We start from the raw sequence: 14,351 nt of genomic DNA, 5'->3' as shown, positions 1-14,351 counted from the left end.
TTTAGCATAACAGATAAGTCTTCCTCCCTTCACCCTTTTCAACTCTTACTCTCAGTTTCCCCTCCAGCGCTAAATGACCTCATAGGCACCAGAGCTTGGCCTTTGGCTTAAATTCTATATTCTGTTCCACGAGATAAAGTTCCTATAAAAGTCACTTCAATCAGGTTCTATCACTTATGTTACTGACCCAACCTCTTGCAGTGGGACCCGAAATACCTCCGTGGACCCGTCTCGTGGACTTCCTGCGGGACAGGCTGGTCCTCAAGGGCACCAAAGTCCTCTGCAGGGAGGGAGGCTGCGGGATCTGCACTGTGGTCGTGACGATGCCCGATCAGGAACATCCGGGGAAGCTCAAAGTGTACAGCCTCCAGGCCGTAAGTAAAAAGAGAACTACCATTTTCTACTTTTTTTTTTTAAATGATTTGTTTCTCAGTAAATTAATTTCTCCTTACTCTTGAATTTAGAGACTAGTGACGACAAAACATTAACACTGGGAGCCTTTAATTTTGACTGGTATTTATTCGGTTTAGGCTGCTAATGAATCAGAGAGAGGACAGGTGAATAAAGCATTTATATAGTATACATAAATGTGAGCAATACCTATTTGCCAAGGTCGTCGTTGCTTCTGACTAAATATCCCGTCATAAATACCTTGTTTTCTCTATCTATATAAAAGTGAGGAATACCTATTTGTCAGTTTCGTTACTTCTGACTATAGTATATGTGCCGCATAAATACCTTGTTTTCTCTACCTCTTCTCCACACTCACCGGTTTTCCTGTATTAGACGTGTTTTTAATGCTTTGTTACAGTTCCTTAGTAAACCTTATAAATTATAAGTCTCCAGTGGAATCAGGTGTTTCTAGATACTAGATAAAGGGTCCTCAGTTTAAGTTCCACTTTCCTGGATCGCTTATAACAACCGATATGCTCGAGTTTGATCTCGAACATCAACAACACAGCTCGAACAACAAACAACTGAGGCCATTCGAGGAAAAAAAAAAAAAAATCGAACTACACCGGCACTGAAATGTTGCAAAGACCTTTCATTTATTTTTCAAGGGTTCATGACAACAAATAGTAAAATCAATTATGTTTTCGAATTTAAGATAGCGTTAATTGGCTGTAAAGCAATTCATTATCGATAACCATGGGAGTTCTGAGTGGAACGCCCCATATATAGTCAGTTTAATGGTGATATTTTTATCAGCTGGTATCTTGTACATGTAAATTTCACGCTTAAGCCATAAATCAGCCTGCCTTGCATACTAGAAAACTAGATTAGAGGGAGAATCGTCGTATTATGGATTTTAAAGACATGGAAAACATACATTTGAAAAATATGCATTTCTCGATTATGCCTTGCTTAGGTCAATGAAGTAACTGGCCACAATTATGCTGCATTTGTTAGTCTTCCGTTGGGTCGTGATCATGTAGCCATTATTCTCAATCTCTGGGTCCTGCCAAAGCATCTTGACCTTACCTTCTAGTTGTTGCGTTATGTCAAGGCACAATCAGGCGTATATTTCTTTCATTTTCATTCATATATATATATATATATATATATATATATATATATATATATATATATATATGTATGTATATATATGTATGTATGTATATATGTATATATATATATATATATATATATATATATATATATATGTGTGTGTGTGTGTGTGTGTGTGTGCGTGTGTGTATGTATGTACGTATATATGTTATCAACTTCGTGGATTCAGCTTTAGTCTTCTAGTCTTCTAGTCTTATCTTTACTCGGGTTGATCCTTTATTTCACAAGTGATGATTCTATCGTGTGGAAGTTTGCCACGCCAGTCAATTGATCTTCCTGACTTCCTGACGTTTTACATACGAATGTAAACTCATCTTGGATGATGATGACAATGAGATATCGGTATTCTCTAACTTCATGTAACTCATATGACTGAGATTTCACGCACGTATTCTTGCAGAGAGAAACGCGAACCTTAACTATACAAACATTGATGATAAAACTATCAATTCAGTTACTCTCGTCCCAGAATCAGATTTTGCATTGACATTCTACTCCAAAAAGGTAACCTAGCGTATGAATGAATAATAAACAGGAGGGGGACTGCTACGTCATACGTAATCTACTATGTGTTCGGCCGGAACTGGGCTGAATCCATAAATCTTTTAATATTAAATGAAAGCTTTCTCTCACGCTGGCATTAATATTCTCAAGCCTCGATCATTACGACGGTTTCCTAAACCTCCCCCCAAATCGGAATACTACCCCTCCCCCAACCCCCGCCAACCCCCAACCAACCCCCGAGCAGAAGAGACACGTAAGAGATTCGATAATTCATGTAAAATTCAGGGCGCAAAGGACGGAAAGAAATATTGAATTGTGTGGCTCTCATAAAGGAAGGTCTGTCGTCCTTCTCGTTCTCTGTTTGATATGTCAGTTGAAGGCTTTTTAGCGTAGACGCGAAATTAAAGTGCGCTACCATGGCAATGCTGAAGACACTTGAATTATGTATCCGTACTGCATTTACACACACACACACACACACACACACATACACATATATATATAATATATACTATATAATATATATATATATATATAATATATATATATAATATAATATAATATATATTATATATATATATATATATATAAATATATATATATTATATATATATATATATTATATAATATATATATATATATATATATAATATATATATATATGTATAGACAGCGTTTGTCTAATATAAATGCGGCATATAAACACATCACAAGTCTCATAAATACACACACACACACACGCACACACACACACACATATATATATATATATATATATCTATATATATATATATATATATATATATATATTATATATATATATATATATACATATATATATATATATATATTGCATAAAACATGTGATTGCCCAGAGACATTTTCAGATAACCGTTTTATGTTGTTATTGACTACATATTATCTGCACTATACTCCATCTCATTTATTTCTTTGTTATTTTTTTTTTTAGTTTTCTTCGTTTTAGTATTTTGCGTCTCAACTCTAGGAATGAATGAACATATATAATAATAATAATAGGGTGAACATTTATAATAGTAATAATGATAATGAAAATATTGATAATATATTAGCAATAGGCACATTCAATTACGTACCTTTCTGTTGACTAGAAGCCAGAGCCTTAAAGATCCAGTTTATTCCTCTAACAGACGACAGCACTCATAAAAAAAAATCACCCGATCGATTATCAGTGTTGAATTTGGCACCCTGTAATGCCGAGATAATTATCGAGAAACGGGACCATTACCGAATGTCTATCCCCATGATTATCGGTCAACAAGTTCACCGATGACTGTTTGCCTGGAGATCTGATAAACACGATGGTTGCGGCTCTCGGATTCATAATAGGAGTCCCTGTGCGTTTTATATTTCATTGTAAGCGTTACAGTACTAAGGGATGCCATTCTGTACTCATGCTGTAGTTATGAGGTGCTGAGAAATGTTTTTCGTATTCCTTCTCTGTCTGTTGTGTTCCGTTATGCGGACGGGAATTGAAATTATGTTTCCTGACGGTTTGTTGCATACTTTTACATAAAATGGATTAAAATTCAGTACTGGCGTCCGATCTGCTATTCTGCATCTCGTTACACAAACTGTGCTTTGAAATTAACCCTTCACTACCCTTGGTTCTTCTATTATCCCTATGCACGAACTTTACCAAGAAATAGAACTTTTTCTTTGCCACTTTACTCATTTTGTAATACTCTTCAAACTAATTTAGAAACGGCTTCATTTTCTCTTTTTACATGCTATGTCCGGTTGGACAGACTGCGTTAGAAAGAGAAGCAGGGTTTATTTCTGCACCTGTTGCGCAGACTGTAATTGTGGCAGAGACTGTACCGATCCATATTTCAGTCTCATTTGGAGAAAATTGGTACAAGTCTCAAGACAGAGAATGCTCAGTAATTTTTTACTTTCCAAGACTACATTAATTTTGTCCGCTGCACTATATTATTTATCTGTCTCATTGTCTAACAACTTACAATTATCTAATCAAAAATAAGTGTTATTGTTCTGATATATTTGCTACCTGAGATCGGCCTATGATTATGTAACAAAAAATAGGCATTTCTTCTGACATATTTGCTATCTAAGACCGACAGAAAGGCAGGTAGATGCAATTACTTATGTATGTATGTCCAACCGCACACTTATTCATCACTCTAAAGTTATAAATTCTTTTTCAAAGTTATTCGATCATTTCTCGTTTATTTATCAAGGGCGGAGTTCAGGTCCCAATTTATGGACGCATTGATCAGTATATCATAAAGAGGCATAAAAAATTCAAACTTTCATATTCTCGCAAACCTTGCGTGGACAGGATGGAAAACTCCCGCACGAATATTAATGTTTTAAGTATGACGTCACGAACACGAAAGTGGGTTCTGAAGGGCACACCAAATACGAAACACGAAATATATTATCTCCTTTGCTTCTCAATGATTAAGAGAAGCCATTAATCTGACAGCGCCAGCAGACCAGTATTATGGAAAGTCTTGCGTCATGCGGGCATTCCTCTGAAGAATGATAGAACTCAATTAAAATGATCTATGAACGAAGCAAATGCGTAGTTGGTTTTGACTGAGTTTTGCCTCGTGAAGTTGCAGTGAATAGTGGGGTGCTTCAGGGAAAAGCTGCGTCACCTATGCTGTTTGCCCTTGTCACCGGTGCTCTTCCTAACTACTAATACTACCATTACTAAGCCTTTGTTTCTCTGCTTATGCTACTACTACTAATACTTCTTCTATTATTAATGCAGACCCCTTATACTACCACGGCTAAAAATACCACTTCCTTCTCCTAAACTTCCGCTATCGTACACAAACACACACTTTGTCATAAACATTCCAGCAAGTTCTTAGACCCAAAGAAAGCAGTTGCTTCGATCCAGTTCAACGATTCCTGGCTTTTCGGCGTTTTGTTACTGCCTGTTCATTCTCCTTAGCCTTGCTTAATCTATCATCGCTCTTTATTCTTTTTTCCTCGGCACTTCAACCGTCAACCTGGCAATGCGGTACTATAACTCTCTCAGTGTTATGATACAGCAAAAGAATGTTGTAATTTTTATTCATGCCAAGCACTTCCTTTGGAGGGAATGCAAGGATTTCTCTCTCTCTCTCTTCTCTCTCTCTCTCTCTCTCTCTCTCTCTTGGAGCAATTAATTTCTGCAATCTGCAAAACTACTCCCTAATCGTCCCTAGTGTACCATAAGCATGATTTACCGTCCGAGCGAAAAGGAAAAATTAAGATTTTCAGCAAATTATCGTCTGCCTTCCTACGACTTCTGTAAAGTAAAATCCTTTCTTCTACACATTTCTTTTACGTTTGATTTTACTCGCGAAGTCGTCTTTATCATTATGGAAGATTCAACCCAAGTTATTATACGCAATTTATTATTATAGCGAATTTGCACGATGAATTATGCAGCGGCTTAGACAGTATATATCTAGAGCGTGATACTGCATTTCTAATTATGCGAAAATTGTAAAAATAAAAAAAATTTATATGCAAAAATATTCCCACAACTCGTTAGTCAAGCTGATATAAGCTAGTCAATTTCCACGAGAAGTTAAAAAAAAAAAAAAAACAGGAAAATGATTCGTTAGTCATTGATTTAATAAGGATTTATTTATTTATTTTTTACTGTTCCTAAAATTAGAGCTGGCTGCCCTATCGATGACGACATCAATAAGAATGAGATTATATAAATTTTTTTTTCTACCTAGAATTCTGTTACGTCGATACGTAAGTGACGGCGGCACTGTGTACTCGCCGTTCGGTATTCCGTTGAACTTTAAGTATTGGGCCACAACACGCGAACCCATCGTCAAATGAGAAGTGTCTTCGTCTGATTTTAAATCCACGACACGCAGTGGAATCTTTTTAAAAACTGTGAGCTCGATGATGAATGAATGATTACAAATTCCGCTGGATCCTGTTTTATATTATTTATTTATTATCATTATTATTATTATTTTGAGTACCCTCATATAAGGGTAGTATGTTTTTCTTTATTCTTTGCCTTGTAGTTGGCCCGGTAGTATTATCAAAAGAGTATAGAAAAGTACTTCTCTATACTCCTTGGTATTATTCAGATGATATTCTCACTTATTTTTTGTGGGGCAGAAAACAAAATTTCTTTTAGGAAAAAATTAATTTCATGAGGTATATTATGCTAAAGCTTTGATGTGGGCGGTACTGCTGTGATGTTATACCATTTGCATTTGAACAACCTTTGATTATCCGGGGCGATTTTTCTTTTTTCATTAAAAAATATGCAAATTACATCTATGTATAATGGTATGGTTTATCTAGAGCAGGGGTTCTCAAACTTTTTAACTCATCGACCCCCCAATGAAGTTTCAAATTTTCTATCGACCCCCTAGCCGAGCATTTAATTATAATTAATAATTCAAGGGAAAAAAGAACAATGTCAAAATCAATTTTAGTAGTATTAGTTTAGTACTTGACATGCAGTATGATAAAAAAGTAACACACAGTAAGAAAATGTTTAGAAATTTAGAAATTTCTCTTTCTTTTTTTAATTCAAGAAATTAATATATATATATATATATATATATATATATATATATATATATATATATATATATATATATATATATATATATATATATATATATATAGTATATATATATATATATATATATATATATATATATATGTATGTATATATATATATATATATATATATATATATATATATATATATATATATATATATATAGTATGTATATATATATATATATATATATATATATATATATATATATATATATATATATATTTAATATGATAAGGTCTGATAATGAGATTTTTATAAATTATTAACGAGAATTTCAAACTGAAGGCTTCATTGGTCCTGTAGACCCCAGCAATGAACATTCACCGACCCATTAGTTATTCATCGACCCCCTTTCGACCCCCTGACTATTCATCGACCCCTGGTTCCATTGACCCCTGTGGGTCGATATCGACCACTTTGAGAACCCCTGATCTAGAGGCTTTTGAATGGCAGAAGATCACTTGATATTAAAAAACTTAAATGTAATGATATGGTTTATCTAGGCACATTTGAAAGGCAGTAACTTCAGTACCTTTAAAAATGAAATCGAAGGACATAGAATTTTTTTTAATATAATGAAACGGTACTTCTATGCAATTTAATCAAAGTAACGCAGCAAAAAGCGTTCATTTACGATATGAAATCGCCATAATAAAAACAACTAAAACACAGTTTCCACTTCTTTTCTTTTCCAGTGCCAAACATTCGTGTACGCATGCGCAGGATGGAACATCGAGACAATCGAAAGTTTGGGGAGCCGTTACAAAGGCTACGACCCACTGCAAACTGCTCTGCATGGATTCTGCGGAACGCAGTGTGGGTATTGTACCCCGGGAATGATCATGACGATGTATGGGTGAGTACTGAAGGAAAGATGTACGATAATGAGAGATGGTTCTACTGAACTGCAAAATGATTCAATCTGTCGCAAGTGAGAGTTGTAGATGGCACAAAAATTTCGTATAGTAGTAAGGAAAATAATTCATCACATCTGAAAGTTTTACTCTCTCTCTCTCTCTCTCTCTCTCTCTCTCTCTCTCTCTCTCATATATATATATATATATATATATATATATATATATATATATATATATATATATATATATATATATATATATATATACGTCTATATGTTATATAAATACATATAATATGTATATATACATATATATAACGTCCATATCTACTTTATATATATATAATATATATATATATATATATATATATATATATATATATATATATATATATATATATAAAATTAATCTTCAAAAAAAGCCAGTTAAAAGCAAGACCATCTTCATCCACAAGTATCAGAGGCTAAGAAGCGCATCCTTCGGTACCCCCCGACGCTGTCTCCTATTAATCCAAGTCTTTCATTTCTTCACGCACGCGTAGGCAAGTCATGAAGGGTCCGGTGAACGTCGCGCAGGTGGAGAGGTCCTTGGACGGTAACCTATGCCGGTGCACAGGATACCGCCCCATCCTGGACGCCTTCAAATCCTTCGCAGATGACGCCGACGAGAATTTGAAGAGCAAGCTTATTGACATTGAGGTGCTTTAGGCTCTGTTCTTGGTACTTTGTTTTATGACCATATTCACTGCAACGCCAGATAACCAGAAACATATTAACCAATCAATTCTCGTTGCCGAAAACCATTCTGCTTTTGTATATGTTAAGATATCGTATATTTTGAACTTTTGTTCTTGAGGGAAATTCGTCGGGTCTAATATAATCTCAGTGACAATATTGCTCTCATGCAAGCAGTTAGTTTTCCCTTAAAAGAAATGCATAGCTCAAACCTTATTTTCAATTATGATATTGGAATTAAATGATAACTATAGTCCTTCTTATAACATTAGTTACTTGCTTGGAAGTTATTTAAAACAGTTTTCCTTTTATCTTAGAATTAAAGATCCGATTCATTCAAATACTAAACCTGGAATAAAAAAAAAATGCCATAATAAAATTCACTGAATTTCACCCAGACCCTCATGTGCGAAACGATGCCTTTCATGCATATAACAGCGTGAGGATATCATTTTAAGTATACATATGAAAACTTTATACCCATCTACGTGGACAAGAACTATTTGTTTACTTGATAACTTTAATTCTTCGCATATTTACAGGAGGTTTACAAAGGCACCTGTAACGATGCTTGTGCGAGAAACTGTGGCGACTGCAAACATGTGAACAACGAAGAAGACAACGAGAAAGACCCTTTTATAGCCCCAGCTCCCAAGGAAAACCTCTCCATCACTTCGGCGGGAGTTACTTGGCACAGACCGAGAAAATTGAGGGTGAGAAACAAATTAGTTGGTTTTCAATGATTTGCATAATAAAATAGGTTCTGGAAAGGTGGTACTATCATCGTTATTGCTGTCATCATCGCGACTAAACCTACTTCACTGTGACTACTACATAGGCCTACTATACTATTACTATCACCACTAGACTAATGCTGCTGCTGATGTGTGTTTCGTGGAAAATATCAGTGACGTTTGCTGTTTCTCCTCATAAATCACTAGTCTAGTGACTATCAATGGCCTCATTATCCTTTTACCCATTACAGCTTTTTCTGAGAGGTAGGGTGAAATACCGAATGGCCAGCCTCTATCGTAGCGCTACCACCTTCCCGAAAAAGTATTTTAACATGTCCTGTAACCCAGGATAGACATTGCTCAAGAGCCAGCGTCCATCGAAGCAACACCTCGAGACCTCTACTTTCCTCTCGAAGTAAGTTTTTACTCCCAAGTTACAAATTAAGGCCATAATCTCCGATTTTCGAGAATATGGTCCCGTAAATGTAGAGGTGGCCGCCAGGTAGCCATTCGGTATTTTACCCTCTTTACTATTTCAGTGTATCACCAAAATAAAGAAAATGGGGGTACTTACAGAAACACTGGCTATGAAAGAAAATAAGGATGCGCATAAATTTATGGGGGACTTGCTCATTGTTAATGATGTCCCAAGGAAACTTGAGATAGATTACCTGTCTGACTATATATATATATATATATATATATATATATATATATATATATATATATATATATATATATATATATATATATATGGAGAACAACGGAAACAGGTTCCGCAGATGAAAACAAACTTAACCTTTCACAGAATGACGTTTCCTGACCTAACCCCCCCCTCCCTTCGTAACCTCATATACGGTGCCGTGCCTTGACCTGGCCGGGGGGCATCACCCCTCCTGGATCCCCCGAAAATAAGATTAAACAACGGAAGCATGGACTAAGCTTCCGTTAGGAGGTACCTAGTGTTAGAGACTGACCCGGTGGTTAAGTAAACTAAACGCATTATGAACCTCATTATCCTTTTGACAAATTTTATATGTATGGTATTTCAATGTCGTTTTAGTATTTTATTTTTTCGGTTTTTATTACACATATCATATATTCTTCATGATAATTTAATTTACTCTCTTGCACATTATTTACTTTTGATTTCTTGCAGTCCTTATTCAATTATTTCCAGATTCTGAAACTGTGAAATCATTACATTCGTCTATAAAAGTTATATTGCTCAGTTTTTAGATCCGACACCCCACCAAACATAAATACAATAAAGGTACAAGTACAAAATCTTTAAATTATATCTGATCTATTTTTTAAGAAATACTAAAATAAAAGTGTGTTATACCTGAATGACATAAAAACACCGATATTTTCGCCCTAAAAAGCTTTAGAATTCGAATGATCTCAGGATGCCGTAACATGATCCTCGCACCAATAAATCAATGGTCAGCTACCACGATTATTTATGTAGCACAATGATCCTCTCTCTCTCTCTCTCTCTCTCTCTCTCTCTCTCTCTTCTTCTCTGTCGTCAGTCAACGTTATTGATGAGTCCCTTTGGACGGGTAAAGGGTTGAGTAACTATGAATAAGAAACAAAATATTGACGACTGTTGTCAAGGAGACACCACACACGAAGGTTTTGCATGATATTCTCTAGGCATTTTACTAGACTTTGTATATATATATATATATATATATATATATATATATATATATATATATATATATATATATGTATATATAAAGGTTTTTTGCCACGAAGGAAAAAATGAAAAAGCGAGATAGCCAAGTACTTTCGGTCCTGTTCGGACCCTTTACTGAGGCCTCAGTAAAGGGTCCGAACAGGACCGAAAGTACTTGGCTATCTCGCTTTTTCATTTTTTCCTTCGTGGCAAAAACCTTTATTTTTACATAGCATCACGTTTTATATACTTTGTGATCAAGTTATTCATATGATATATATAAGTTATTCTATGTATATATATATATATATATATATATATATATATATATATATATATATATATATATATATATATACAGGGTGTCCATAAAGTCCCAGGACCATTACATGTGGAATGTATTGCACGAAGGGCTCTGAATGTTAACTTGAGGTAATGTATAACGTTCTTCAAAAAACTGCACAACTCTATGTTATATGTTTTCTGGGCAATTAATGCTTGTAATGGTATATATGCTCAAATTCATGCAAGTGTTTTTAATAACTCCTTTCTTTCTGAATTGGTACTTGACCACATATATATCAATATATTCATATATACTATATGTATATATATATATATATATATATATATATATATATATATATATATATACACATATATATAGATATATATATATATATATATATATATATATATATATATATATATATTAAATAATATATATATATATATATATATATATATATATATATATATATATATATATATATATATATATATATATATATATATATATATATATATATATATATATATATATATATATATATAAATATATTGATAGATATGTGGTCAAGTACCAATTCAGAAAGAAAGGAGTTATTAAAAACACTTGCATGAATTTAAGCAAGAACTTATTAAGCAAAATGAAAATGTATTAGAGGAAATTCGACCCAAAGAACAGCCTAATGGCTTCTTGAAGCTTTAGTTAGAGAGATGGCAGTTCTGAGAAGCTCTCGAAAGTCATACCTAGGAGAGGAGCAGAGCTTTATTATGTAAGCGTAGAAGGAACTTATTTGTGCTAATGAATGCTGTATAGGGACAGACGGAAATGATAATGATAAAGATGAGGAAATCTAAACACTAGGAAGAGTTGAGCTTGAAAATGAAATGCTGCTTCATAGCATTGGTTGATCAGGATGTGTAAGGTAAGTTTTGATGAGGAAAAGATCCAGCTGGAATGCCTGTGAGACAAAACTGTCGATTACAAAAGGAGAGAAGGGTGAATGAATTACTACAAGAATTTTAGGCGTTGAACGTTATTTGATAAATACCTGGGAAGGTGTATGGCAAGGTTTGGAATCAGTAAAGAGTATATTTGACAGCAGGATCGGCAGGGGAAGAGAAGGATTGGTTTTGAAAAGGAGAGGGCGCTTAAATCATTAATTGTTTATTATGAAACTGTTGCTGTCGAGTTAGAAAGTTAATGTTGAATAGATTTACCTGGATCTAACTGAAACCTACGACATAAGTGAGAGATATGCATAGGTAGTACTGATGATGCATAATGTAGACCAGATTTCGTCAATCTTTGCCGATAGCGACCCACTGTACAGTAGTACCTCGTTTATCGAACGATTCTTATGTCGAACTTTCCGTTTTTCGAACAAAATTTTCGAGAAAATTTTGTATCGTTTGTCGAACAAAAGCTCGTTCTTCGAACTGACTGATTTTCTTTCTAGTTTATACACAATTTTATCTAGTATCCTTACGACTCCCTGACATATGCACAAATCATAGACGATAATTTTTGGTTTTTGAGACTAGTTTTTAAGGTGAAAATGTAATAAATAGATCCTCAGTTCTAATAAAACTGGGTTGAAGTAAAAGTAGGTCTTAGACAAAAGTGCGGTGTTTTCATGGCCCTGCATTATTCTTAGATATGAAATAACAAGAAAACTTCGCTGAACAACAGTTGTACGTAGGTGAAAGTTTTTAATGTGAAAGATGACTCCTTTTTATCTAACCCATACACATGTTCAGATGGCTGCTCTTTTATATTTGTCTGGCTAGGAACTCCTCTACCAAATGCATAAAATGTTAAAATCAATGCACTTGCAAATATCGGTATTTGATAATATGATGTCTATCCTTAATGCAGAGGAATTTGTTTACCGTATTAGTCTTTTTCTTTTCAGAAAGTATACGAAGTCCTGAATAAACTGACTGACCAAAAAGTGCGTATCGTTGTTGGAAATACAGGGCAAGGTAAGAGAGTACGGATGATTTATAAATTCTATTTTATTATTTATGTCAACGAATCTCAATTCCTTCGAATAATCAAAGACATGAGTTCTCCCAGAAATATAAGAGATAACTGACTTGCACTTTTCACTTACTTGGGGAGTAAGCCTGCAAACCACTTTGTTGTTGTTTTTGTGGGGGTCGGGTTAGGAAAGGTCTATTGAAAAGCCTAAAAAGATCTGAAAAGGGTGTTTCGCGTTGAGTTAAAGATACAGGAATTTTAGGATAAGATATTTATGATATACTTATTAGATGAAAATGTGAAAAATTATAATGTGCATGTTATACAACAGAAAAATTATCTCTAATAAAATATGACGTATTTTAACACGTTTTAATTTCCGTTAAAAGTTAGGAATGTAATGTTTACAACTTACGTGTGAGGGGAAAATCTTGCACGCGTCCTGAGCAAGCTGGAGGTCGGATCACGCCTTGTTAGATTTTATTTTTATAACATATTTTAAATGAATTTTTTACTTGATGGCCATGTGGTTAACTTCAATTTACATACCTGTACTAATGCTAAACTAACCACAGCGTCATCTAACAAGTGTCTCAGTACACCGTATGACTAAATGTCATGTTCATTTTCTTGAATGAGCAACGATACAGATACTGGGTAAATAACCTCTCAATGGCACTGTTCAGACTAAAGAACTGCACCTCAGCAGTATCTTCTACAGTTCCCAAGTTTGACCTAAATGTTACTTAAAATTATTACATGAAATGACATTGGTGCCTGAACAATTATTACAGTCTATATGTGAATGAATCAATAAATGTCTCATTGCCATAACTAACCTGGCGTTTTTTAAAGATGGCTTATGCAGCACGGATTCTTGCTTCTGAAACAACCCGTAACCCACATTCAAATGTCTGAACGGTATGATGTATGCGTTGGCTGCTGATCTGCATGAAAGGAAAATCCTTTTTGTCTATGATACATCTTTCTTGCTAAAAATATAACTGAAAATCAAAATCAGTAATAGTTCAAACTTTAACTGGAAAGGGACTCGTGCTTGACATTAAATAAATATATTCCCGACACTCTACCCAAGTTTATCATAAAGGAACAGACTTTATATTAAAAATCTCATTGGCGTATGATATAGATCACGAAGACTTACTAAGACCTTTGCTCTCATATTCGTAGGCAGACCATTACAGCTTAATTCAGTTTTCCTTAACTAGCTTCTAAACCAATATATTTTCTTCAACGCAGGGGTCTACAAGAGCGATGGCCCATATAGCCATTACATAAGCACCCACGGGATCTTGGAACTCTACTACGTTGGCCTCGGGGAACCGTTGATATTGTCTGCCAACGTGAGCCTAGCGAGGGCTATAGAGGTGTTCCTA

The 14,351-nt window shown here is 34.5% G+C and overlaps 1 protein-coding gene across 1 annotated transcript in view; it reads left to right on the top strand.

Annotated features, from left to right (window-relative positions):
• Nucleotides 1-214: 214 nt before the first annotated feature.
• The window catches only part of LOC135209209 (uncharacterized), a 33,970-nt gene continuing 19,833 nt past the window's right edge, over nucleotides 215-14,351 (top strand). The window contains exons 1-6 of the mRNA XM_064242186.1: nucleotides 215-374; nucleotides 7,372-7,532; nucleotides 8,075-8,231; nucleotides 8,810-8,980; nucleotides 12,887-12,956; nucleotides 14,215-14,351. The exon at nucleotides 14,215-14,351 is cut by the window's right edge and continues 87 nt beyond it. Coding sequence (XP_064098256.1) covers nucleotides 324-374; nucleotides 7,372-7,532; nucleotides 8,075-8,231; nucleotides 8,810-8,980; nucleotides 12,887-12,956; nucleotides 14,215-14,351 — 747 coding nt within the window. The 5' untranslated portion in view covers nucleotides 215-323. The remainder of the gene's footprint in view (nucleotides 375-7,371; nucleotides 7,533-8,074; nucleotides 8,232-8,809; nucleotides 8,981-12,886; nucleotides 12,957-14,214) is intronic.

This window comes from Macrobrachium nipponense, chromosome 11 (assembly GCF_015104395.2).
Source record: "Macrobrachium nipponense isolate FS-2020 chromosome 11, ASM1510439v2, whole genome shotgun sequence".
Classification (NCBI taxonomy): domain Eukaryota; kingdom Metazoa; phylum Arthropoda; class Malacostraca; order Decapoda; family Palaemonidae; genus Macrobrachium; species Macrobrachium nipponense.
The sequence above is the reverse complement of the archived record's forward strand: the minus strand, read 5'-3'. Positions and strand labels throughout refer to the sequence as shown.